At 46.8% G+C, this 27,256-nt stretch overlaps 2 protein-coding genes across 2 annotated transcripts; both read right to left on the bottom strand.

The window, feature by feature from the left end:
* Positions 1–17,519: 17,519 nt before the first annotated feature.
* LOC105455511 lies at positions 17,520–21,860 on the bottom strand. The gene is made up of 6 exons (XM_011698890.1): positions 21,644–21,860; positions 20,715–21,507; positions 20,489–20,619; positions 20,174–20,414; positions 19,262–20,081; positions 17,520–18,961 (listed from the first exon to the last, which is right to left on the bottom strand). Exons 1-6 carry the CDS (start codon positions 21,707–21,709, stop codon positions 17,707–17,709), a joined length of 3,306 nt encoding a protein of 1,101 aa, XP_011697192.1. The 5' UTR covers positions 21,710–21,860; the 3' UTR covers positions 17,520–17,706.
* Positions 21,861–21,866: 6 nt separating this feature from the next.
* LOC105455520 lies at positions 21,867–23,054 on the bottom strand. Its single transcript, XM_011698903.1, has 2 exons — positions 23,005–23,054; positions 21,867–22,164 (listed from the first exon to the last, which is right to left on the bottom strand). Exons 1-2 carry the CDS (start codon positions 23,029–23,031, stop codon positions 21,883–21,885), a joined length of 309 nt encoding a protein of 102 aa, XP_011697205.1. The 5' UTR covers positions 23,032–23,054; the 3' UTR covers positions 21,867–21,882.
* Between the last annotated feature and the right edge of the window lie 4,202 nt (positions 23,055–27,256).

Here is a 27,256-nt window from a genome sequence, read left to right as displayed (position 1 = left end):
TGTACAGCAACACATCGCTGTCCATTTATTTACGTTTCCCAATTCCTGTTAGTTAAGAACTTTCCTTCTGCTGTATTCCGAGGGATTTCACGACGGAACGATATTGATTATCCTAATAATTTACTTGCCCTCCGCTAGGTCGAGAACAATAATGAGCGATTTATCGCGCTTCACTGCCATTAAGGCGCGTACATGCGGGCCGCGGTTGTCCTAGGACTGAATATCGAGTCGCTACATCCGCAAGACTTATGATCTTACTTCCCTGAATGAACATCGAGGATGCTTTAAAACGATGGCCGACATAAACTCGCTTACGGTCTTTGTCGCGCTGAACACGGCGCACGTCCGTCAGACCCCACGACGGGGACAAAAAGCGCCTGTCTACGTGGAGAGGCTGGTGTTGCGTTTCAGCTCGTCAAGATGCACGCTGCATTTACCATTAATCAACGCGGAGAGTAAATGATTACGCCGATGGCACTCACGGAACCGCTGGCGTTGGCCAGTGATTGGCGGACGGACGACCGATGACGGATGAGGGTTTAGCGATCTTTCTCATCTACTTAGCCCCGCGTCCTCTAGTAGATACGTGGGCCACATGGGTGACGTGGTCCAAGGTGGCCCGGATTTCTTTCTGACAACCCACGACGGCTGGGCGTTTACAAAAAGTGATACGCTACAGATGGAACAGTTTCTCAACGCGTAATGTCCGTAGGCGACAAATTGAAAAACACCTAGCTTATTAACCGTGTATTGTGCGTCATGCTGCGCGCAGGAAAATAATTTTCGATCCGTCCGGCGGGACAAGTTACAGATTCTCGAACTCGTTTTCTCTCCTTCTCTCTCTCATTTGCGCGAACTACTACGCGAGAGCGTAGCGCGGCACCTTCACATGCACCTGTAATAACATCGGTGGGTTTATAGCGACGACCTATAACCCTGCCCGTGCTCGAGATAGAGGCGAGCGATGTGTCGAAGGCAGCCGTGGTAGTACATCGATTATCCAGTCATTTTCCCAGGCCCTTTCGTAGGCCGCTCGACGCGTCCAGCCTCGTCCGAGCATTACATGGAGGACGTGCACGTGTGCTGGTGGGTGTATGTCAGAGCTATTACATTCGGACTCGAGGAGACGGCGAGTACCACTGCAGAGAAGGGGAGCCCTCGGAGTGGACTATAAAAGGAAGGGGTAGATAGTACACTCTTTTCTCCTCTCCATTATCTCACTCCTTCTACCTCCTCCAGAGTATCGAGCGAGATGGACAGAAAGAGAGAAAGAGAGGGAGGGAGAAAGAGTCTGGATGAAGCGGGAGACTGAACGGCCATTGGCGTAAACGTCATTGAATAAGTTTTCAATACTGTATTCACACATATACGTTAAAAATATTAGATCATTTCTGAAATATAAATAATGGTTCTGTAGTCGATGTAATTAAAAAAAATGTACGGAAAGTACCTCGCGACCAATCCGACAACAGCCTCGTGTTCAAGTTAATCCGGCACGTAATTTAATTAAGCGCTGCAGATGAGGCAAAATGATTTCACGTTTATCTGACGCATCTGCTGATGTAAGGAGCGGAGGCTCCTTTTTAGGGGGCCCCTCTCGCCGATGTCCGCGCCGATGTCGAGGCGGCCTCGTCTCTCGCCATGCACATTAAGAGGTCACGCTCCGGCAGGTGGTGGCGCGCGTGATTCACTCGGTCGCTCGCCCGCTCGCTCTCTCCGAGCTAGGTACATCACCCCTATTCACTCACACGGGCAAGTTAATTGTCGCAAGGGACGTTGATTTAAAGCCCCACTCGGTCGGACCCCCTCGCCGAGATAATGAGTGGCGAGTCTGTGCAACGATGGGGACCTCGCGTGGCTTAGATTACGTTTCATCTATGCTTTGCCGCCGACGTGCTTTACCAAGACTACGCCCTTAGAAGATAAGGTCCATAAGTCTCGATTGAGTTCCTTCACGGTCGGAATCTTGGAACAGCGATAACGCGAAATCGGTTTTAACGCAGTAAACTTTTTAACGCACTCGTCAGTAAACATTCCACAACAAATCCGGAATGGCAAGGATAACAACCGCAACTAGACGCAGCTTGCTCGAAAATACGAATGAGTTCATCGGCCGTTCAGTATCGCGTTTCGAGCGGCACGGAGTAGCAAAACCGCCCAGCGCGGTCAAAAATCAAGGCAACAACGAGCTCCGCCGCGCCGCGCGCCACGTTGCACCGATGCGAAGATGACACCGCCGTGGTCCGTGGCCCCGAGGTATTACCGGGAGCTCATAAATCTTCTTAAATATCTTCTCTATCTGTTCATCATCCGTACGCCGAGGTGCGGTCCCGAGTTAAGCCGCGCATCGAAACAGCTGCCGCTTAACAGTAGTTGTAATGGGCATGCAGAGTGCGCGGGAGTGCAATCAGACTTCATCTCGTTGCGGGGCTCTGACCGAGCATACATCACGCGTGCGTTCCTCCGGAGGCTGTCACGAGCGGCTCCCTCATTGTTCCCCGGTTACGGGCCCCGTGGCCATCTCCGTCCGCTCGTTTTCGCTCTATTTCTCCCGCCCTCCGTCGAGGATTCAGCGTTTTTTGCGGCGGTGGCGCGCGCGCGCGGGGGCGCATTAGCGCTCGGCGGCGGTGCTCGAGGAATCCCTCCTCGGAGTTTCTCAAAGCGCATTCCTTTTATCAAACTAATGCCACGTTTCTCTTTTTGCACTGCCGCATCCGCGGCAAGATTAATCGTAGCGATCCGATACGAATAGCCTTCCTTAATTTGAACGCGTACGCGCGGAATCGAGGGATCGGCAGTTCTGATAATGTTCCTCAACGTTCGCCAAGCGTTAAAAAGCAACCTTAGAATTGCAACAAAAATGGCAATGTAATTGTAGAACGAACGTTCTACTCGCTCGCTCTACCGTATATAAAAGACTCGGCAGAACGAAGAGACTGCGCGATAAGCCTCGCGGCACTAGAAATAACGTTACCTCGATCTTGCAACAAGACCTTCTACTTCTTCGCGTGCACGATACCGGCCGCGATGCGTCCCGATCGATCGCGATCGAGGAGCGAGGCGCGCCGCCGCGCGCCGCCGCGCGCCTCCGCGCCGTGCTAAAGGTTAAAGAATCCTCCTCGCGCCGCGGCATTCTCCACGCGCGCTCGTCGTAAAGTTCTTCGAGATTTCTCTCTTCTCTCTTTCCGCCGCGGCGGCACCGAAGTACCAAGGCTACACCTCTACCTTCGTGGTAGGCAAGCCGAAGGTGAACACCGAGAGCCTCTCTCGATCAGAACACGCGAGACACGGTTGCGCGATAGCGCCGCTGCCGCTCACGGATCTCCCGTAACTTCTCCCGTTCCACCTTCTCGCGTCGATCTCCGCGCTTTCGTTCTCTCTTCCGCGAGTCGTACGTCGTACCTCGCGCTGTTCCTCTTCTCTCTTCTCGGAAGAGTCGCGGCGCGAGCGGACGGCAATCGCAACTGCAATTGCGAAACGGCACGAGCGCTGCAGTAACGGCGGCTGCGCCGAGCGTAATTTATTTCATGGGCGATCGTGACGTCCGCGAGATATCGCGTTTATCCGATATTTTAAATCTACGATCGCGTCGCTTTACGCAAATGAACAATTCGTTCTATTTAGCTATAATTAGATATTTTTTTAATACCGTTTTTCTTTCCGTCTCTTCTCTCTTTTTCTTCTGTTACTTCTACACCATCAACGTATGATGAATTGCAACAAAAAGAATAACTACACCGGAATGGAAACAGTTTTATCACATGGCAGTGCGGCGCATTGATCGCAGATGCGCTCGTCATCTTTCACACTTTTCTCTTCTTCCTCGACACACCTTATACTCCTCTCGTCCTCTTCATCTCTGAACAATCACGGTGGGGCGTGCGTGCATACGATTGCGCTTCGTTGCGGCACGAGCAGCATGTCAGGGACCGCCGCACCTGTGCTCAGTCTCCTTCTTGCTTCTGAAAGTGCATTCCCCCCACCTGTCCGTCCCATCGCGACACCGGCTACCGGCTACCAACATCATCGTGCCGGTGATACGCTCGTTTTTTTAAAAACGCCTTTCTCCGTGCGACGTTAACGATCATTGTCAAAACTGGTCGAAGCGAGAAACGTTGTACGTACGCGATCGAACGCAGTGTTCTAAAGTTGACACATGATATACGTGTATAAAGTTAAAACTGCCCACATCACGAGCAGAATTTTAAACAGACCCGCATGTCTCGTTAGTAGTTATTACATTGTATATTTACCACAATAATCGGTGTGTACATGTATAGTCATGATAAATCGATACAAATTACAACGGAGCGTGGGCTCGCTATCGTCTACTTGCGATCGAGACTGACGATAAATTGGACGAACAGTTTTTATTACGAGAAATATAAAAATTATTATTGCATGCATCAAATATGTTTATATTTACGTTTTGTCGAGCAAAGTTTCGTCATGTTTAGTTTTGATATTCCCCAGGGAGATCCTTGATCCCTCACCTTGGACCCCGACGACGGCCGCAAAGTCATTGTCACCCACTTGCCAAGATCGCGCATTTCCTATCTCCTCCCACTCCCATACATTTTTCAAGGTGCATCTCTCGGTCGTAAAATAGCTAATGCGATGGGGATGGTGTCGTCTATCTGGCTGTGCCATCTCGGACTGACTAACACCTTGGGTGGCACTGCGTTTAGTGAAGATATCACCGGCTGATCTAGGAACCACGCGGGACCGAGTATTTTGTCTGCTGTCACGGTATGGTACCACTCACGAGAGCGTAATTTATATGCTCGCCCATAGACGGGGCACCGCGGATGGAGGCGTGTGTAAAAGCACGGGAACATGAAAAGTCTCAAGTACGACATCCGAGTCATCGTGAGTCGTAGGATCACGCGAAATCGCTATCGCTTGACATTCTGCGTTCTGTTGTTCCCTCGTTCGATGAACGACGAATGCACGGTCTCGGCAAGCTGTAAAAATTTCGATAAATGTGATCGGCGTCAAAATGGTTGAGATCCCTCTTTTTGTCACTCTCAAAACGCACATCTGTTATTCAATAGGATAAATTATTCCAAGATAAAACCATCGATAACTGGAAGTTTTTAGAAAATAAATATATCGCATTCCAAAAAAGAAAACACCCGTTATTAAAAGTATCTCAACCTCTTTAACTGATTATATAAAACGGAAGTATTCGCGGTTCTTAATCCTACATAAGAATTAAGAGAAATAATTAAAAATTCGCAACTGTCATTATTGATCGTGACGCATATTGGAAACACATTCGAAGCGAAAGAAGTTACAACTGTCGAATACAACGTCGGCGATAAATAATGCCCGTTGTCGCGATATTCACTGTCAGATATATACTGGAGCATTAAACTGAAAAGCTCCAGAGTAGGGGGAAGATGCGCTCACTGTGAGCAAGGAACGCGGTCCTTTGCCTCGTCTTCTCTTCGTTCTTCAGGCAGCACCTGCCATGACTCACCGCTCGGCTCCCCCGCAAAACTTTGCCGGATTACAAAGACTTAAATACCACTCGTCCGCCGAATATATAGGGCCATAAGGAATATACGACGCCGAATTCGCGACGCCAAGATTCCCGTGCCCGTGGCGGTGGAAGGCGATTCGCGGCGAAGTGGAGAAAAAGGAGGATACTTTGAAAAATAGTCGTCATTCCGCGGGATTAGCGATTCGTTAAGATTATAGCTCGTAAAAATTGCAAATCCTCGACGCCGAAGGGATTTGAAAGGTTGTCGGTCTACCGGCGGATCAGGGTCGGTCATGCGCGCGTGTCTTTTCATCGTCGAGCCGCATGTTACATTTTTTTCCAGCTGGAATATGAAAATAAATAAAATAGCAATGAACTTTTTGGACACACCGAAAAGATATATGCACAGAATTTCTATGGTTTCCGGATTCAACTCTTAAGTTTTTTTATATCTTTGGAGATACTTTTTTTTCATATAAATTAAAAATATGCATATATATTATATTATTTTTGTACAGTGATAAGGTCCAATAGAGAAATCGCAAGAAATTGTTATCCTTTTTTCATCTCCATTATCCCGAAAGTTCGTGCGAAGCGCACACGTTTCAATCATTTGTACCAAAGAATGACGACGGCGAATGGTGACTGGCGGCGACGAAGGCGGTCTGTACGAAGGCCGCTGTTGGGCGAGCCGGCACGAGGTGGTAGCAATTATTATCTGATTTTTTCTCTCATTAACCGCGCGCCCTGAAGAAAGCCACCCGATGCGAGGGAAATGCTCGAAGACGAACAGAGGCCGGCCGACTCTCGCCTCCGGGGATAGGGCGTAAGGATGAGAAAAAGGAGGAAGAAAACCGGGCGCATGACCCGGCGTGCACGCAGCATCTTGCCGACGATGCTGCTCTTCTCGCACTGCTACGTTGCTCTATTCTTAGACTACGATGGGACAGGTGGCAGAGCCGCGTACGCGCCTCTCTTTGTTCCTATATATCCTATATATCGTTGCCTCTTACCCGTCGCGCGCACTCGCGCTATTTCTCCTATCTAGTTATGGAATTCCACGCGAGTCCGTATCGTCGACTTTCAAGCACCGGCAGATGTTCGCGCGTGGAGAATGTTATAACGTAAGAACGATTGGTAACGTCGTACCACCTTTGAAAGTTTCGCTACTAAAAACTGCAAAACTATCACAACTATGGGAATAATGTAATGAATTGATAACAAGTGAATTTAACTTTAAACTAACTTTCTAACATTTATCGAGGAAAAAAAACTGTAAAAAATTTTGTTACTACGCAAACGCAAATTTTTCGAAAGTTCAGCCTTATACTTTCTGCTAATCTTGCGGGTTTACAGTTTACCCGCAGTTTTCCTTAAAGTTAACCGTAATTTTCTTGGAAATAACCTAAAGTTAGTTTTGAAATACACATATTTTTATGGTCACCTAAAAAAAAATCTATTTTTCCCTCTATTGTTGGTCACCGCTCAAAAAAGACGTTGCAGAAAACACTTTTGCAGAGCATTCAAACCGTAAACAATTAGATTCACGCAGTTGTCCTCAAGTTGGACCAACATCAGAAAACCCTATTGTTGCAGTAACCTTCAGAGTTTCGCTTTCTTTCGCGTTCCCCCGGCGATTCACTTTGGTTGCTCAGCGGACGAGTTCACAAAATTATTTCGTTATGGTCGCGTGCAAACCCATCGACGGATGACATTTCACTCAATAGGAGTAAATTATGAAAAAAGAAGTTACGTTTCCTTTGTGCCGAGTGTAAACTAGCACGTCAAAAAGCTTTTGAATATTACTAATAAAAACGACAAAGGCTATGTACAAAGAAGTTTGATCGGCTAGTTTTTCACGTCAAATATTATTCACGATCTTTTATGTATTCCTTTCATATAGCAATCGGATTGAATAGCATTTATAAGAAAAATTTTGTTGAGAAAACAATGCATTGAAAGGAACGGAAGAATATTAAAAGGTTATATTAAACGAAAAAGAAGGGCAATTTAAATCTACTACTTCCTGTGTGGATAACCTAAAGTTCGAATTTTGAGAAAACATTGTAATACGTGTTGCTAGCAAGGTCGAGAAGAATACGATCTCGTGATCGGTCCCCGGGGGTGACCGAAAGTCACGTCACGCGCACGGGGGACCAAGGGAATTCTCTCGACTCCTCGTCGAGAAAAATAAACTTTCGTGCCAGACGGAGTCGTGCATTTACTTGGTACACGATATTCCGTGGGATACTCGTAAATACTGAAAAGCGCGATTATTTTCGCAGAGCTCGTCGCCGGCTGGACGTGCCGGGACACTAAAGTAATCCTTGACTTCGTCATGCCCGGGGACATCATTATTTTTCTACTGCAGAGAGGGGAAAGGAGAGAAAGAGAGAGAAAGAGAGCGCGGGCGACCATCCGTCAAAGGAATCGCACGCGGATGAAGATTCCCCTCTCGGAACCAATAAAAACAAACTTCGCCATCCGTAGCCGTCCCCGTCGAGCTCTCCACCTTCGGGCTCTTTTCTTGCGAGTCAGGCACCTTCGAGCTCCGCGATCCTAAAACAACTGAATCGCCGCGGCGGCGGCGGCGGCGGCGGCTTACTGCCAAGACACGCGGACATATGGCGGGAATATATTGATGATTGCGGCAAGCTTTGTGAAGATTCAGCGTGTGCGGTTAATATTAAATTTACGTAACGCACTACTTTTATGACCATCGATGCTGATAAACGCCGAAGATAAACCGTTAAGATAGCACGGCTGCCAAAACGAAATTGATTAACCCGTTTGCTAAGCGGGTGGCGAAACGAAGTTCCACGGCCGAAGTATGATTTATTGCGTGTAATAACGTAACGCGTTGTCCCGCAGCAGCATCTGGGAACCGGACTCGCTCTGTGTCTAGACATTTAATTCCGGCCGCAGTAACGTTTGCCAACGTAAATGTTAATAGGCTGCGCCAGCTCGTTAAGTAATGTTAGCGCTTATCGGCAAATTTAATTAATGGAATGTCCTCGTGATTCCCACCGGTCGTAGATAGGAAACGGACCGATTTATCACGCGAAGGCGTGGACACACGCGCCGGTGCACAATTAATTTCAAGTCCAGCTAGTGACATTTGAATCGCGAGCCAGGTAGACCGCATACCCGTCGAAAGAAGTCGAAAGAAGAAAAAAAAAACATTAATTCGCAATAAAGTTCTCCGCCGCGCATCCGGCGCGCGGGTCCGGCGAGCTTCATTATGCGGGACGCCGCGAGATTTAAGAAAAAAGGCACCCCGATGGTGGGGTGAGAGGTTAAGAACCACGGAATAGCGAACTGACGGCCGTGTGGGAGGACATTATCTTCACCGTAGCCGTTCACCATCGTGACACCGGGACACGTTGCCCAGCGTGACTCCGTATTATTTGGCGCGGCAGTCGCATACAGGGCCCCATGACGCGGCTCGAAGTCGTTAGGCACCATTCAAAATCACCTTAAGTCGCCATCAAGTAGCGACTATTTTGTCCTCCTCTCCTGGAACCACAGAAGAGTGTTCCCACTACCTACCCCCCCGCAGCCCCCCTCTCGCTGCCCACTCCCCTCCGGATCGAGGAATTATAATTTGAGCGACCCTTGGTCCATGAGGAAGGACAACACGAGCTGCTGATGCGAGAAACATTCCACCGACTTGACGTCCTTCGTCGAGAAAGAAGCGCGAATTGGAGAAAATAATCTTTTCGTGATTCCCCCCTGCGTGTACGCGTGCATATAGATGCGCGCGTGCACGCGTGTGTGTTTTGTATATGATATGTGAGAAGATAGAAGATAACTAGAATCTATTATCTTCTCTAAAGTCATTTAAATATTTAATATGCTACTAAACAAACGAGTATACATGGTGAGTATACAAAAGCAGTGATTTGATCATCACAAGAACTTTGTGCAATTCGTTTGACTCTTCCTATCGATCGCATATATCTAAATATAGTCACAGCGTTGCTTCTAAGAATCCTTTTTTACGATCTGTACTATTAAATTGTAAAAGGAAAAAAGCAAATGTTGAAAAATAACGAAGCTGAGACTAACGCTGAGACTAAAGCTCATCCGCCGCCATTTATCTATACTTGTATCTCGCGTTTTTCTTTTTTTTTAACGCAATTAATGCTTTACAGTGCGTATCATTCGCCAGCGTTGCTTTATCCTCATTACTTCGTTATCTCGGCAAACGCTACTTTAGTAGCATTGTCGTTAAATCGCACCTACGGTAACGCCACATTAAAAGGGTCAGAGGTCGTAAGCGAATCCTTCGTTACTCTCTTCGGTCGGTGAGTATCGATTAGCCTTCGATGGCGGACCATCGGCCGCTTTGTAGCGAGATTTTACGAGCCAGTCGGCGGGAAATATGTTCTACAGAATTTAAAGCTTTATCTTACACGTCGGACTATCACACGGAATTTTTGTCAGAAATATTCCCTCCACCGCTCGTAAACATCCCGCGGACAGCTGGAATCCCGCGTTACATTGTAAAAAATGGAAACCAGTGACTTCGTGCATTCGTAGTAACGGGTGTATTTTTATCTATTATCGAAACAAAAAAGAAATCGATCTTCTTTAAGTCTCACATCGGATAAAACATTAATAATCAGACATTTATGATTATCTAGATAACGTATTAAACAAATTAAAATAATCTTGTATAACGAATATCTTTCTTATTTTCTGTTAGCATTTTTATTTCAAAGATGCAGTAACTGCGCAAAGGTTAAAGGGTCATCTTCACGAGCGATTTCGGATTCATTTCCTGTCCGGGGACCGGCACCCCTCTCGCCCTCCCAACAAAATCGCGCGATATATTTATAGCATACAAGGGTCCATAATAAAAATTCCCCATGACCACAAAATCTTACAAGCGAGCTATTCATCGCCGCGCTGTCTCAAGGTATAAGACTCATCATTATTCGTTGATGAAGAGCGTCGAGAACGGTGACGGGCAGCATTCGCTGGTCTAAAACAACGCGTTCTTTCAAGCCTCCTCTCCCTATACGCGATAGAAGACTGGCGCGAGGAGTCGTTCACGGCGAGAGGAAGACAGGGGATCACGTTGTCGGTCGTCGGTTTGGTTTAGATTCATCGCGGCCCCGTCGGGCAGTCCGATACAAGGACATCGTTATATACTTCAATTAAAAGGATTCGGCTGACTCGCTTCCGAATTAGAAATTCCCGGATCGTTTCGAGGCCCCTTGCACGCCCGTAATATTATATATTGGGAGCGACTTCCTCTCAAATCTCCGGAAAAGAAACCGAGACGTCCTTGATTCGAAATGGTGTGCCCCGTTGCTGCTTGAAAGGTGGGCAATACTTATCAACGAGACGAGGGTGGATCGACTCAGAAACCTAGCGTGACCAATTCTTATGGAATCCTTTCGAATCTGAAATATATATACTTGAGAGCTCGGAGCGCGGAACAATCTCTCTATCCAGAAGATACCGTCTTTCCAGTTAATTGGGTATAAATTGGATCCAATCTAATTCGAATTAAAGCCGCAGGATCCGCCGCGGATATCTCGTTTTTTCTCGATAGCCTTTCTTAGAAACAAGGTTTACACTGCCACATTTATTTGTACGACCTTCGGATTAGAAACCCGATGATTAGCTTTATTTCTTTTTTTTTTGCATCACAAGCTGCAGCAATTTATTGTTATCGATAGAAAAATGTTAGCTATAAAAACCAATAAATGCAAGGTTGAAGGCCAAAATGAAAAATCATGCATTTACTATATTTGTATTCATTACTTCCACGTCAAATGTCGGTGGAGGATCGTATTCCATTCGTGCACAAATAAACGCAGATTTAATTCGAACCTGATCCAATCTCGAGCCAGAGATCGCTGCGTCCAACGTTCACCTGGAGTGTCCGTCCGTAGAGCGCAATTTCGAGGCAATCCGAATCTCGGACTCGTACAATGTCCCGACGCGTCCACTTCACCCCTACACGTACGTTTAGTCGTGCCACCTGTGCGCCTGTAAATCCGGTTATAAAAAGATCCACCGCGTTTAGAGACCGGCGCGACGAGAGTGCGAGCGAGGGAGAAAAAGAGAGAAAGAGAGAGAGAGAGAGAGAGAGAGAGAGAGAGTGAGAGTGGATTCACAAGGAGCAGTTCACAATAAGCGGTGCTTTCTACGCGAGATGCGAGCGGAGAGACCACCGGCCAGGCTCGTTCTCCGACGAGTAAACGCGTCTCGAATTGAAACGGCCTCGCGCGATAGGATTTAATTCATTTTCAAATCCCATGATCCATGAGAGGACCATGAGAGAGCCATCCACCCGGGAAAGGATTCATCCGCTCGCATCGACGATTCGGATCTATTTCATTATTTCAGAGGGCCCGAAATTATATTCCACGGCATCGCGTCGCGACCTTCGCGGTTAATCCTCTCCATGTAACACGTACGCCGTCCGAGGTAAACCGTTGAACGAAATCAGAATCTCGACAAGTTTATCTCATTATGAAAATTACAAATAAATGCAAACGATGAATTTAATATTGACGCAGAGTGAGATGTCCTCATGAATTAGAAAGCTGATGCCTGCGTATGAAACGACATCCCCATGTGGTTTTCAACGGTCAAAGGGATTCAATTTCGGCCGCGGTGCGAAACGGGAAAGCGTACGGGCGGGCATACGTGTCAATTAAAGCGGATCGCTCGCTCGCTCGCTTTCATACGCTACGCAGCCGTGCACTTTGATTAACTCCGTTTTCGCCCGTCACTCGCGAGTATCCTTTCCTCGTCGATCGGCCAAGCGCCGATTCTGCGCGTTTATACGTCGCGGCGGGCAGTCATTATGTGGTTAAGAGGGTACACGGACCGCTACAACTTGATCGATTATTCAACGGTATCGCGCGCGCGCGCGCGGCCATCGTGCGCCATCCGAAAAAAAGAGTCAATTATTCGAGTGAATCTCTTTAACGAGCCTCGCTTTTGTAGGTCGAGACTCCTCGGCTTGTCCGGCGAGGACTTTACGACCGATGTCCGATATCTCGAAGACGACCGGGCATAAGGGAACGTTGATCGTGCACGGCAAGCTCCTATGACCGTCACTGGCGCACTTCCGAGGCGCGTAATGAGAAGGCACGCCGAGAGAAAATGTTTAATTGCTGACAGTGTAACAAGCACCGAAGCCTTTCGACGGTTAATTTCGTTTCATTGGGCCAGCGATGACCTCGAAACGTGCAAGTAATGCGCCAGGCGTTTGTTTCCGTCTTTCTCCGCGACACCGTTGCACGGGTTCTTCGTCGAAATTCACGCGGATATGGTGTGTGTGTGTGACTCTCGTTATTGAAATTAACCAGCGTGTAATCAGCCCGTAAGCACGATACCTTAAACGGATGGGCAAGGCGCGAAATCTGCAGTTTGTGGGACAGCCGCATTACTCCTCATGTACACGCGGCGTAGCAAGGTGCGAAACCCATATTTGGCAATGCTTCGATAAATCTGCGCCAAGACAGAAACGGAACCCCCGATGTTCAATCTTCTTATTATTATCCACCACTTTCCTTCTGTTTATTACACGACCAATTCGGCCCTATCGTGCGCTCTTCGAATGTCTCTTTTAATTGCTTTACCATAAAAACGATCTGCACATGTTGGTGACGAATTTAAGATCGACAGCTGATGGAAACAATTTTATGAGATACTCCCAAACACACTCTTTTTTTATAACAAAAAAACCCTATTTGCAAAAAAATATTTTCTTTATTATAATTTTCCTTTCCTTGCTATACAAACATGATTATATCTTATTGTTAGACATTTAAATACGTTACTGGTATTAATCTGATGAAAAATTAATTTTTTTATACTTATAAAATCTGTCATATACAACCGACAAAAAATTTGACATATGAGCGAAACTTATTATACACGCCCCGAATTTCTTGGAAAGTATTCAAGATTGAGCAAACGCATACTCGTCTCAGTTCAAAACATTATCTGTAGTACTCTTTAATGCGTTCCTCTTTTAATGCAATTTAATTTACAATCTCGTGAACCTTCGCAGTTTTGGCAAATCACTGCTGCGGACCAATTATTAATCCATCATTCTTATGAAGAATGCTTTCCCCGTGCGTTTTTTCGTCTCCCGACCAGAGACCACTTCGTCCGATTTAATTTGGTCGACACGATCTCACCCGAAGCGTGTGATCGCGCTCGATTATGGCCACGGCACCTGCTTAAGCCGTCTTCGCAACCGCCCGCGGCAAAAAGTCTCATATGCTCAACTGAGTGGTGATTACGAATGCGATTCGCGTGCGGCGCGGCTTGACGATCCGCGCGTCCCCAGCGTTTCATTGAAATCCGCGGTCCGCCCGAAAAGACGTGCTAATGAGCAAGACGCACGGCTGATTACAGAGCGGCACGGAAAACGAGCGTTTGAGAGGACGACGCGCCGCAAAAGCGCGCGTTAAGTGGCAAAAGAACGGCCACCTAGCGAGCGAGAGCGAGCGGGCAAATCCTTTCCTTTGGTAGGTGAGAACCGTGAGTCGATAGGAGGTCGCCAGATGTTCCGTGACAACGTCGTCGATACATGAAGACCGCCAGGAAAGTGTCATAATCTCCGGCTTTGCTTGTGCCAGCTGGCTAATTTCCTACACCGCCGAGAGCGCGACGCAAATGACGCTCGGCGGAACATGTAATGCGAATAGCCGGGCAAACGATGAAGGCGGGAAAGAGGCTCGGCGCACAAGGCCGCTTTAAGGTCTTTATATGCCCCGACATTTCAATAGCATACATTTTTGCATCGGTAATTATAATGCGATTCGCGATCCATGCTGACGAGGCCAGGTGGAAAATTCTTCAAAGGCCACAAGATGCTTTGTCATAAAATTGGTAAACGAACGTTCTTACTATTTACGTCGCGAGATGTATAGGGTGCTTTCCATTTAGTGACACAAGCCGACACAAGTATCGTTTTGTCTGTTACTCACTAAATGCTTAGAAGGATAGAATGACGTTTGTGTCGACTTGTGTCATTAAATGAAAAGCACTCGTCTCTACCAAAGAGTCGCAAAATGTAAGATACAATATACCGACGATACTAGGAAACCTATGCGAAGGCGTTGAAAGACCGATAAAGAAATCACATGTAAATTTAAATGTTGATTCGCACCATTAATCTAAACGCTCGTGGAATGCGTTATTATAGCTGCACAGAGTGTGAAATGCAACGCCACTTATCAACGTACATCGGAACAGGAAGCCTCTATGGGCCGCGTACTAATCGTTTATATATAATATATGAGCTACTTGACAGCTCTATTAGCATGATTATTCCTTGCCACTATGTTACTTCTGCGTCGCACGTTGTCTAACATCCGTGTATGCGTATCGATTTTCGCCGTGTGATTTCAATAAAATGATGAACGACGGCAAAGTGATTTCCATAGAATTTATACAGCTACGGAACTTATTTGCAGATACATTGAATCAAAATATCACATGTTTCCCTTTCGCCGACAGAATGTTAAAACTAGTTTCTCCTCACGTTATACAATGCATGTTCACAACCTCCAACGGAATACATCGTTTGTTGCAACGGTAACGAGTAATCCGAAACGTACGTTGAAACAACGAATAGTTTCGTATTCCCTCGAAAGTTGAATGCGCACGAGAAGGAACTTTCGCGGAGAGGCAACGGGGCTTACATAGAAAGTTTTCAGGAATGTCAGAGCTGCAGGGAATTACTTGCGGGTAAGTCTTGACAACTGACCCACCGGTCAATCGTCCATGCAGTATACAATTGAAAGGCACGCTGGACCCTTTTCTTCAAGTTTCTCTAATCTATTCGAGCGGCCCCCGTTTCAGCCTGGGCACGGGCTAGTCCCATTCACAAACTCGTGGCAGTCAACAATGGTGTTCCTGCTACGTCTATATACCCGAGCGCGGGTTATCTAGGAAAATCCTCGACTGAAATACTGGTACGTTTCATTGAGCCTTAGCCATCGAGCAATTTCGCCACGGCATTGACTGCGGTCTAAGACGACACTTGGCAAGTTGAATTGGCAGGAAGCCCGACGCCGCTTAACTCTTCTTTCAATGAGATTATCGTCGGTTACTCGGGCCTCCTGTGCCACCGAGCCCGACTTCATTCGCATTGTCGGCGACGACTACGACACTACAATTCATGACACGGTGGCGGCGGCGGCGAAATGCGAGACTTATACTTGGGAACTGATTCCGAGAAGAGCTTCTAAGTGTCTGAAGTAGGTGATCGATATAGCAATTGCTCCGGAACAATCGGATACGTTTGAGACTATCATTCTTCGTCACACAGATTGCAATGATAATATCATGATTTTATCTTAAATTATTGTTTTCGTCCTGTTGTATTGAAGGAGTTAATTAGTGACGAATATCAATGTCGCGGAACAATCGATTGCGCTTTGTAACTTTAACATTGAACCTCTTTAGTTTTTCGAAAATCTTATTACGCTCCGCGGAGTGATTTTCGCGATTCCCCTGCCACGCACGTGCTTTCCATTATTTGTCGTTAACGAGTTTTAAGAGTTCTAATGATGAGCGCTATTCGTGTATGCCAAAGGTTGCACGTGAGAGAGTTCTAATGGATACCGGAGCCGAACCAACGGGCAACCACTTATCACAGGCTCCCTCGCGTTTAGCACGTTTAGCACCGGTCAACTGACCGCGTAATCATCGCCGTATGAGCTGGAATAACGCCAGGAACGCGCCAGTCTAAGTGAATTAGTGGTGCGTGCCCGGCACTTTTATTTTTCTCTCGCTTAGCTTTTCGTTAAGCGCAGGCGCTCTAATGGTTCGCCATTTACGGACGCAAGAGAACAATGCCCCCGATGTATCGATTTTCGCCGGTTCCGACAGTCCTCTCCTCGGCGCGTATTCTCTCAACGAGTTGACGCGGTTCAACATTTGAAATTCAAATCGCACCGTTGAACGAGTATTTATCGAATTTCACCTACAAAAATTATCACGCGAGGCGCACCGTCGCGCGTCCCGTTACCGCGCGGAATTGCCTTTCCTTGTACACTGCGAATCGGAGTAGGAGGATATCTCGATGATATTCTAAAGGCCTCGTCATTAGTCAAGCGCCGATAACTCGCGAGGCAGAAGGACTCACTACGTGCACACCTCGCGCGCATAATCCTGCCTCAAATCGCGCGACTAGTCGAATTTGAATATAATCTCCCGTCGGCTCTGACAACTGTGCCGTATTCCTAACAACGCATTATCATAGGTATCGTCCGACGCGCGGTTTCCTTATCACGACGAATACGCCGGGCTGTCGCGATTAATCGATTTAACGCAATTTCCGAGAAGCAGCATCGTCACGGGCGGATGTGTTAACGAGCGACGCGTCGTACGATAGCATCGCGAACATGGTTTCGCGAGCGCGTTTCACGAATTATAATTGGGCCGTAATTAATGACATCGCCGTTATTGACAGGTGAGAGAACCCGAGCGTCGCGGTCGCCGCGTGCTACGCGAGTTATTCGCCTCGACCGCGCCCCCTTGATCTCGTTTCGGGCCTACACTTATTTTTAGGCTTAATTGCACCAACGGCAACGACGCGGTTATGTTACGGCATAATCACCGTCACGGTACCACCCGATCGAGAGATATCGCGCCAGCAATTGCAAATGTTTACGATCGTACCCGCGCCTCCGAGATCGAATCATTTTTGCGGCGAGTAATTTCGCGAGGCACCGGTGCACGCAAGGTAAATAATTTGGAAGGAACTTCATATCGCCTGTGGCGTAATGTCTCATTATACCGAGGTACCGCCGAAAATCAGGACTGGCGTTTGCATGATCACCTAAAGCTTGCGTAACGTGGGACACATTCGATCTGATTTTGTTAATTTTATTCTCTCGTCGAATAGTTTTCTACGTGTGTGGTCTCATTGTGTATGTGATTGTACAACAAATGTAATGAAATATTTAATTTGAAATTTTTTAAATATTTATTGATAATTTATTTACGCGTTTTTAAACAAGGATCGAAATGTGAGTATATACAGACATTTGCATGGAAAAGATTTATTTTTCAAAAAAAGCGCGATACACGTTACAGTGTGTATCAACGAGGGACAACGATTATAACTATTGTATATATATATATATATATGTATAGTGTATACTTCACCTAAAATCGATTGATATCGGTAAATAACTTAGTAAATTCCGTTAATATCACAACACATTATTTCCTCAGTTGATCTCGTACGCACCGAGGTTTCCTTTGCGCCTCCTCGAGGAGAACCAGCCGGTTGTGTGGTTTATCTGGTCGACGGATCGCTTCACGTTCGCCCGATATTCGTCCTCGTAAGCGTTGAGATACAAGTTCTTGAGGAATATTTGATTATCCAGCTCGGAAGGTGGCAGGAACCGTTTCGAACGGCTCTGCTGTTGCGCCTGCAGCTCGTCGAAAGTGAACTGTTTTGATTCCTCATCGTCGACGGACTTGGACTTCCCCGAATTTTTTTCATCGTCCGCCCTGGTCGGTCTCACTGACAGAAGCTTCCGCTTCTGACGCGAAGCGCCAGCCTCCTCCGACGTGTTTCGTATCCGCTTGCTGCGGTGCTTGGGCGCCCCGTCTTTGGCCGGAATCTCGTTGTCCAGCACGGCAACGTCGTTACTCGGGATTGTCGTTGATTGATTGCCGTACGACGCGACCTTCGGCGCCGGTTCCGTGCTAGATTCCACGGTTACGCTTTCCTCCGTCGAGTTCAATCTATTCTGTATGATATGTTTGAAGAATGCGTACATTTCACCAACCGTGAAAGTCGTGCCGTTCCTCACGGTAAACTTGTCGATGTTCATCTTTTTGATTAACTCCTCGGTCGCGTTGCGCGCCTCCAGCATCGACAGTTTCTCGGTTACGTAACTGTTGACGAACTCGTAGAAGCCCTTGTAATAATTCTTCCTATGCTTCTTCTTGTCCTTCCGCTTCTCGGCGTGCGACAAGCCTTTCCTCTTCGCATCTTTTCGATTCTGCTTCTCGTTCCAGCGTATGGACTTGTTGTAGAACCGCATGATTCGCTCGAATTCCCTCTTCAACTTAATGAACTCCCTCTGATTGCGTATCTCAAAATCCGAGCGGGTTTTGCTACCGTTTCGTCGCGACTCCGCAAGATCCACATGGAAGAAGTTCTTGCTCATTGCATTCAATAGATCGTGCATGGTATTGTTGCTGGAGTTATTTGGTTGTCTGGCGTCCATGCGCTGCAATTTTCTATACACCATCTTGAGAAAATCGATCATTCTCTCCTCTCGTAAACGGGATTTATTGCCATGTCCTGCGTGCGCTTTCCAAATTGACGGATCGGACGCATTGGTGCTGTTCTGGTGGCTGGCAATGGATGCTAGTTTCGCCTCTGTTTTATGCTTGGAATGTTCACGGCTTCTGTTCATCTCCATATGCAGTAGTTTTTTGCCCACTTTACGGAAGAAGTCGATGAATTTTCTGAAACATTAACATTTAATTTTTACTTTTAATAATGTTTTTAAATTATTTTTACTAAATATTTTACCAAACTAATTGTTACAATTTCAACATCAACATTTAATTTTTACTTTTAATAATGTTTTTAAATTATTTTTACTAAATATTTTATCAAACTAATTGTTACAATTTCTTTCTAAAACAAAATAAAAATTATATTTTCATATTTATAAAAGTAAAATGAAATAAACATAAACTGATCTATTTAATTCATTTAATTGTTGACATTATTTGCGCTAACATTTTAGCGTAAGTTCTTACTTGTAATTTAGGGTGACGTTGTAATTCAGGGTAACATTATCGTTGTCCACTGATCTACGCCGTCTGCTCCATCGAATTCGAGGGTGCTGTCCAAGGATGCACCTGGGCAACTCACGGGGATACCATATACCGCCTATGCAAGTCGCGCCGGTTGGCCCTTCATCGAGAACGTAGCCCTTATCGCAGTCGTACATAATCTGCTTGTTGTTGACGATCTTCTTGACATACGGTCTGAAGTCGTAAACTCCCATGTTGCCCACCAGAAAGACTTTGCCGTGCTCGATGAAACCGGGGTAAGGGCAGAATTCCTGCCTGCACGACGGTAAATCGCCGATCCAGTTGCCATAGCGGCATTCCACGGTGAAAGAGTCATTCATAGGACCTCCGCCGATCAACGTGAAGCCGTCTTTGCACTTGAAGATCGCCTTCATACCGTGATCCGTCTTCGGTGCTATTACCATCGCGTTTTTCGGAACCTTCGGCATATGCTTGCAACGGGCTGGCGAGCAACTCGGTACTATCGACCAAGTACCGTTATTGCATAACACCGGAGTGCTGTTGGCAGCGAATTCGTAATTCTGAATGCAGGTAACCAGAAGTCTCTCGCCGTGCTCCACCACCGTGACATTGTTGATGTGATCCCTCTCGTGGCTGGCTACGACAACGTAACCGTTCTCGATCTGCGGGACGACGCACGGCGCTAAGCATTGCGGTACAGGATAACGCCATTTGCCGTCTTTTTGGCAGACGGAGGAAGTATTGCCCTCCAGCTTCATGTGATCCTTGCAGCGAAAGATTATACTGGCGCCCATACCTGTGCCTGCGATTGCGAAAATTTCACAAGAACGAGAGATTATAATATATAATATTGATTATATTTTATATTATTCGGTCAATTTTAAAATAACGCACCGGCTTCAATGTTCTCGATCCAACCGTTATATAACACGCCGGGTAAACCGCAATTGATTTCCTGACAAGTAGGCGTCTTTCCAGTCCACTTTCTGTCAGCACCGCAACGTCTAGTTCCTGCGCCTACTACGGTGTACCCGTACTTGCATTCGTACGATACAATGGAATTATACGCGTAGGAGGTGTAGACAGCCTTGCCGTTGACTGGATTTTCTGGCTTCGGACATTGCACGGACGTGACCTGCACGAGATATTGAATGTCTAGACACGATTCGTTTCCGAGGGACAGTTTTCGAAATTTTCTTATTTCCTTACTTGAACGCATTGCGGTAACTCCTTCGGGGTCCATGTGCCATCCGCCAGACACAGTTTCTCCGTTTTACCAACTAATTCGTAACCCTCTATGCAATGATACGACACGCGGCAATCGTACGTATAACATTCCCCTTAAAAGTAGAATCGATAATTGAAATCTCTCCCGTATCGAAATCATTAGTTGTACAAATATTGTAATTATCGATCATAATTACGTAAAACTTACCAGAATGCCATCCGTTGGGAATGTCCGGGGGTAAATCGCAGTTTTGAGGCTTGCAAGTGATATCTGGCCCGTACCATCTAGCAGCTCCTTCCAGCAGCAGACATTTCGCTTTCTTCGCTCCCGTCGCTACGTACCCATGAATGCAGAAATATTGCACGCTACTGTCGAGATCGAAGGTCGTTTGTTCTAACGGAGCGTTGTGGCGCGCGTTTTGGATTTTCGGCGGCTGGGAGCAGAAGGAGTTGGCATCTTTCTTGCAGGACGGATCAGTCCCGGTCCAATGACCGTCGGCGCGACACGTTCTTTCAGACAGGCCGACTATAAAGTAATCGGTGTCACAGGCGTAATGAGCTCTGTCGCCGAACAATCTTCCAACAACCGTCATCACACCATGATCAATCTCGGACAACATTGGGCATTCACGTTCGGGCTTGATGCACGACATCCCGCAGGCTCCGTCGCATCTGCATTTCTTCTTCTTACTCTTGCAATCCTCGTCGGTGGAGCACTTTCGCAGACACTTCTGGCCCATCAGTTCCGCCTGCTCCTCATCTCTCGGGCATACAGCAGAGGGTGAGTTTCGCGGGTTTTTGTAGATTCGGCCGTCGTCATCGATCTCGGTCCTCGGATGGTAGCTCCCGTCGTCGTCATCGTCATCGTCGTCATCCTCCCATTCATCGTCATCGTCGTCATCGTCGTCGACGGCCGACTGCTGCCGGAGTTTCGATTCCGAAGTGAGGAACTGAGCGCACAGCAGGAGCAGCAACACGATCGCGCTTGGTTTCATTCTGGCCTGGAGAAACAATTTCTAAATCCCGCGAAGATTCACTGAAGGTATACTAGCGATTGGACCATACGATGGTTGGACCACACGACGGCACCGAGACACAACGGGACGTTTACATGACCGCTTGACTACCCGAACTAACCATCTTACTCGGAGACCTGCGGAGAGCCAATGCCGTGGATCTTCTCAGGTGCGCACGATCGTCCATCGAAGGGCACCGTTCCGCGAGTTCCGTTCAGAGCACCGCGGAAGTCATCTCGAACTGCGGACGACGTTGTTTCTCTCGCGAGCGCGACTATTAATCGAGTCCGCCTCTTCGGCGTCCGGGAGGATTAGGCACCCTCTCCGTCGGTCTCTCTCCGCCGGAGTGCTCTTTCGCCCCTACTGGCTCCACCTCGCTTTCTCTCGCTCTACCCTGGATGCTTTTTTCTTTATTGTACAGACTGCGGTCCCCCGCTGACGGAATTCGCGGATATTCGCGCATCTCGTCGCGCGCATCCAGCCTGTGTTCAATACATCTCCTGATTTCCCGAGCTTCCAGCAGATGGCGACGAAACGTGCTGATAAAAGGGAGGCTGCGCAGCTACCCCGGGAACTCGACACCTCATGGTAGTCTTCGTACGCGAGGACAAGTGTAGCGTACGAGCAAACCTCTGCAAGCATCTTTGAATCAAATTTTAAATCCTAGTTAGCTGTAATTTAACTGTAAATAGAGAGAAAATGAAAGAATAAAGGCAGATATAAGATGCGATGCATCACTACTTGATTGAAATGTAATGTTCGCCTTTATAAATCGTTTTTTTTTTCATCCGAATCTCGCTCGTTAAAATTATAGCCAAAGAAATCGTGAATTATCTCTAAAGCGGAAAGCTTCTACCGTACCGTGTAATCAGCGGCTACTAAATTTTTACCATCGCGCGTTATACGTCGCTTCGGCACAACTTGCTAGAAAAAAAAATTCGGAGCATGCGTCCGCGGGCTCTGAAATTATTATTCACGCGAGATACGACATTCAGAAGAGAAACTGGAACGAGCAAAAACGCGACGCCGCGAAAACGTTTCGGCGTCATAAAAATTACACCAAGTAAAGGTGTTAAAACGAGCTAGCGCTTCGAGGCAGAGAATTGCATATCTGCGAGTGTGCCCTAGGCTCCCGAGCACAAAACGTATGCAGTGGATACGAATTGTCTCTCTAAAAGCACTCTCTTTAGCCTGTCTCTTTTTTTCGCGTGACATGCATGCAACAAGTACATTTTGTATGCTCAAGCGACGCCTGAGATCGTTCACCCTTAATTTCTCCTGATCTCTCACGAGGTTACGAGAATGATGTACGTAATAAAAAAAAGTTTTTTCAATTTTACGTTCGCCGTCACGACGATTTGCATGACAAAGTAACAATTTGCCTATCTTGTCGTCGAATAGCGAACGAGAAATACGCGCGTCTCGTACGAAGCGTGGGTAGCAGCCGGGGGATCGGTTTTCATCGGACAAAGTCGTGCCTACCTCCAACCTATGCTTGTTAGTCGTCATGCTACCAAGATAATCCTCGATCTCTAAGCCGAGCGTTCATCGTTAGAGTAAGCCTATGTCGGCCATTGTCTTCGTAACGATAGCGATCAATCGGTATGGTTCGACGCCCCGGCGACACCATAGGTGATCCTCGCTCCAATCTCGGATATCGGCTTCATCGTTCTTGCACTGTGTTTCCGAGATATCTTCATTTGTCTTATTCAAATGGGGCGTTTTTCCGGTAGCTTTTATTTGAATAAAAGAAAACGATCCTTCTAAGAAATTCAGAAATTAAGACTTGCGTGATGTACATTGCAATTTTACGTTTATGATTATATAAAGACATTGCCGCTTTTAACTTAAAAAATAATTAAATCTATGAAAAGGCTAATTTTAACATAAAATACATGACTATACATGACAATATACTTTTTTGAACTACAAAGTTTAATTTATTTTAATTACAAACTTAATTACGAAGTTTATATATATTTATGTCGCCCTGATATAAAATGTCAACCGTCTTTTTAATAAGACTGGTTCTGGACTCATTTCAGTGTCACGGCCGTTTCCGCGTCTGGATGCGGGCATCAGACCGGATTGACAAAGTGGCAGCTCGGAATGGTAACTCGGTAGCTGAAAATGGGAGTGGCTGGAAGACAAGAGGACAACTCGCTCAAAGACATCCTCGTGGCGCCTCTACGCGACTGTAAGGCATGAAGGAAAATCAGTGGATCTCAGTCATTTGGGTGAACAATTAAAAATATTGCTTCTCTTTATTTTACAATGTGACGCAAAATTTCGTAATGCTCATTATTTCTTTCGTGAAAAAGATTTAGGCGTAAGCACAGATCAGAACAATACGAAGAAGAATACAATATATGTATTTTGTTAAGAATTTGTATGTATATTACATGTATGTGAGAAACCCTGCTGCCAAGTCTCCTCGAAGGATGTCCCTTTTCGTCCTCGGTGGGCGGCACACGCCTCGCCAGCTTTAAGAACGAGAACTGACTATCAAAGTGTCGGTTTACAGTTGCATGCCCACCCTACATGACGTCGCGCCCTTTCTTCATTCGCCTCCTCCCCAAAAAGCTCTAAGCACTTTCGAGCAAGTCGACATTATGTAATTATTCATTCTATTAAATCTTTTTACTTGAGAAAGTCGGGAATGCGAGAAAACATGATTGGCGAAGTTTCTCGTTACGCGCGCTGGAGAGCTTGAAAGGTCTAAGAAGCACGGCCGTAAATTCGCGGGGTTTCACTTTTTTTTTTTCAATTAACTTCATCTGATCGGATGTGGAAAAGTACAGCGAAAAAAAGAAAACGAAGCTCACGGCAAAAGCTACGCGTTTCTGCTCATTCTGCAGCTCGTTACGCGACCATTATCCCCAGTCTCGCGAATCCATTATTCTCTCTTCAGCCTCTCGAAGGTTCTTTTGCGATTCGCGCACCGTCCACATGACGCTGCGGAATAATGGTTTACGGTCGTTCCCTCGACCGACGGGGGAACCTCCGGACTCTGATCGCGCGCATGCATACTCGTCGGCTCGCGCATAATCCGGTTGCAATCTTTCGCACTCAATCACGAAGCAAATGACGCCAGTTGGCGTTGGTCTAGAAGAGGCGAAATTACCGGAATGAAATTGATTTAAGCAGAGTCTGCCTCCGGGGAGTTTTGCAACCGGACGTTTCGGCTTATGGCCGATGATTGCCCGTCCGAGTAAGTTTTTATATTTATCATACGCAAGAAAATAAAAAGATATAGTAACTGTTTAAATAATCAGTTACTCTATATTAATCTTGTATTTTGCATTTGAATTTAATGCCATTATTAACTGACATTATTTTGTAAAAAAAAAATCGATTAATCATCTCTACTATCGATTGAAATGTATATAATACATTTTAAATTAAATTCCGTCAGAATGTCGAATGTACCGTCAGCCGACGAGACTTTTACGTTTTTATCCCGACGAGATCACTTCTTATCGCCCGATAAACGTTCCGATGCAATTTCCCGTCGTCGATTGGCACTTAAACTTTCTTTAACTGCCAGCATCCACTTCGGTGAACGATCTCGAGCACTCTCGAGCATTGCGGAGGCATCCACGTCGTCACTTACTCATTGGATCTTTATGTGCCGCTGCGCAGCGTCCGCCGCTGACGCTCTTTGTTGCGCGACGCGCTGGCTACCGAGCGCGTTCATTTGACGGATGCACCTACGCTGCTATACGCAGCTCCCTTTCACGGCTTGGTACGTGCCTTAAGCCGCATTCGTCGGACCGGCTCTTACGAGGCGCACCGACTGAGTCCAATTCAGAAGCAATTGAATTCACAATTCCGTCCATTACGAGTGTCGGGAAAAAGATTACCGGGACGGTGCTGCCGGGCTGTGCGTGCCGCATCTGCATCCATGCGTAGAACGGGCCGCGGACGTATGCATAAATGCATACATCCGCGCCTCCGCGCGCGTTGCATCGCACGTACGCGCGCGACGTAAGCCTGTCTGTAAGCGAGTTACGGGATGGCTTCTGGGATTAAAGCTCCAGCTAGACAAGTAGAGGCATTGGCGCGCCGCGCGCCGTGCGCGGGAATCACCACGCCAGTTGACGGCGGACGACTCGACGACGGTTCGTAATAGGCTTATGAATAGATATTCGCGGCTCTATTAATGATTTATTATTAAGCAACAGTTAAAACGATACGTAACACCGCTTGGAGAGTGTAGTTGTTAAATGGATTTGCACGTGCTGCTGAAAATATGCATATCCACCGCGTCTTTAATGAAATCTCGCAAGGTTAGAGGTGAATATATCTTGACTTAAAGCTGTGAATGAAATCTTTAAATGTAATTATTATTTTTTAATTCTATATTACGTCAACTAGCAAATTGTGAATTTTATCAGAAAATACGCATAATAGCATTACGTGCAGACCGATCTCATTTGGCGTAATGATCCTCCTTCATTAAGAATTCAATAAAACTTTCCGAACGAAAATCAATATTCTTCTTGCAGTGCTCCAAATTTTCGATACCCAAGCACTGCACCTTGAATGCGCGCAACGAGACCGTTGTGCGAGCGGTAACAACGCGTATGAATAATACGCGCGGCGGCGGGAGAAAGTTCTGCCTTTTGACGCGCTGATTGCAGGTTTCCTTTCGCGTCTCGGTGCTTTTTGACGTTCCCGGCCGGGTCGCCGGGAATCCGGGCTGCCCGTCTCGGTCTCTCCCACCCTCGCCGCCCGAAGAACTGGAGCACCGTGAAGCGCACGATGATAGTAATTATGCACCGTCATGTAAAACGTGGATTTGCACAGAGCCACCTGAAACCTGGCCCATATGCCCGGTCCGTACGATTATTAAGCCGTCACAACGCGGGAGGACGGCTCTTACCGTCTCGGGCTTTCGTTGCTACTTTTTCTTACCACCCCCTTCGGGGCAACCCCCTCCGGGAATTGCAGGGTGGTAACGCGCATTCTCAAATCGTAAGATGTAATCCACCCATTTCGCTCTGCATGCCGATAGCCTGCCAACTGCGCGGCTTGCTTCTTTGCAGCTGAAGGAGTAAAAATTCCTGTAGCAACAAGGTAGTATAATAATTAACTACTTGTGATGAAAATCGCAATTTCTCCCAAGCTGTCAAAGAAGACTGATTAATCGAGTAAATTCTCATTTATTATTATTACGCGCAGCGACCGGTCGTCCGGTCGCGATAGACATCCGCTTGCCATAATCGCGATGCGGAAGAGAGTGTCGCGCGCGCGCGTACCGTCGAAAAGAGTCTCCCCGTCTCCTTCCGGTTTCCGTCAAGTTCCGCATCATTGTCCCCATAATTAGCCATTCAGATTTGCTTCCTCGGCGCGGACGCGTGTGCGGATATGACGTCGTCGATGGCGGCACGTGGACGACGGACGTCGACTGGCAAAACGCAGGCTGCCACGCGGAGGCGTTAGCGGAAGACCGCCGATATGATAAATACAGCCGCTGCAGGTGGTTGACACTTGCGAGAGGTGATTACGACCTGGTAACAACATGATCGCACCTCGAGAAAAATTCCTCCGATCCGTAGGCGGATGCTCACGTTCATGAGCGAAGGAAGGCTCGCTTGTAGGAAAAGCATATACAGGGTGGACCATTTTAATCCTTCCAGTCAAATATCTTGAAAAATAAGCACACTAGGAAAAAATGTTTCAGACAAAAGTTGTAGGGTTTCGAGGGGACATAAGATGATAACATTGGTTT

The sequence above is a fragment of the Wasmannia auropunctata genome, unplaced genomic scaffold, assembly GCF_000956235.1.
Source record: "Wasmannia auropunctata unplaced genomic scaffold, wasmannia.A_1.0 LD336106.1, whole genome shotgun sequence".
Taxonomy (NCBI): Eukaryota; Metazoa; Arthropoda; class Insecta; order Hymenoptera; family Formicidae; genus Wasmannia; species Wasmannia auropunctata.
Note: the sequence above shows the minus strand (reverse complement) of the source record. Positions and strands in the feature narration are given on the sequence as shown.

Excerpts from the sequence above, each read along its gene's own strand:
- LOC105455511 (XM_011698890.1), bottom strand. The coding sequence starts at position 21,709 with ATGGACGATCGTGCGCACCTGAGAAGATCCACGGCATTGGCTCTCCGC. Across the intron at positions 20,620-20,714 it reads TCCCAACGGATGGCATTCTG|GGGAATGTTATACGTACGAT; the intron begins GTAAGTTTTACG and ends TCTACTTTTAAG. Across the intron at positions 20,082-20,173 it reads GATCGAGAACATTGAAGCCG|GCACAGGTATGGGCGCCAGT; the intron begins GTGCGTTATTTT and ends TCGCAATCGCAG.
- LOC105455520 (XM_011698903.1), bottom strand. The coding sequence starts at position 23,031 with ATGACGACTAACAAGCATAGGTTGGAG. Across the intron at positions 22,165-23,004 it reads CTAACAAGCATAGGTTGGAG|ATGCTTGCAGAGGTTTGCTC; the intron begins GTAGGCACGACT and ends TTTGATTCAAAG.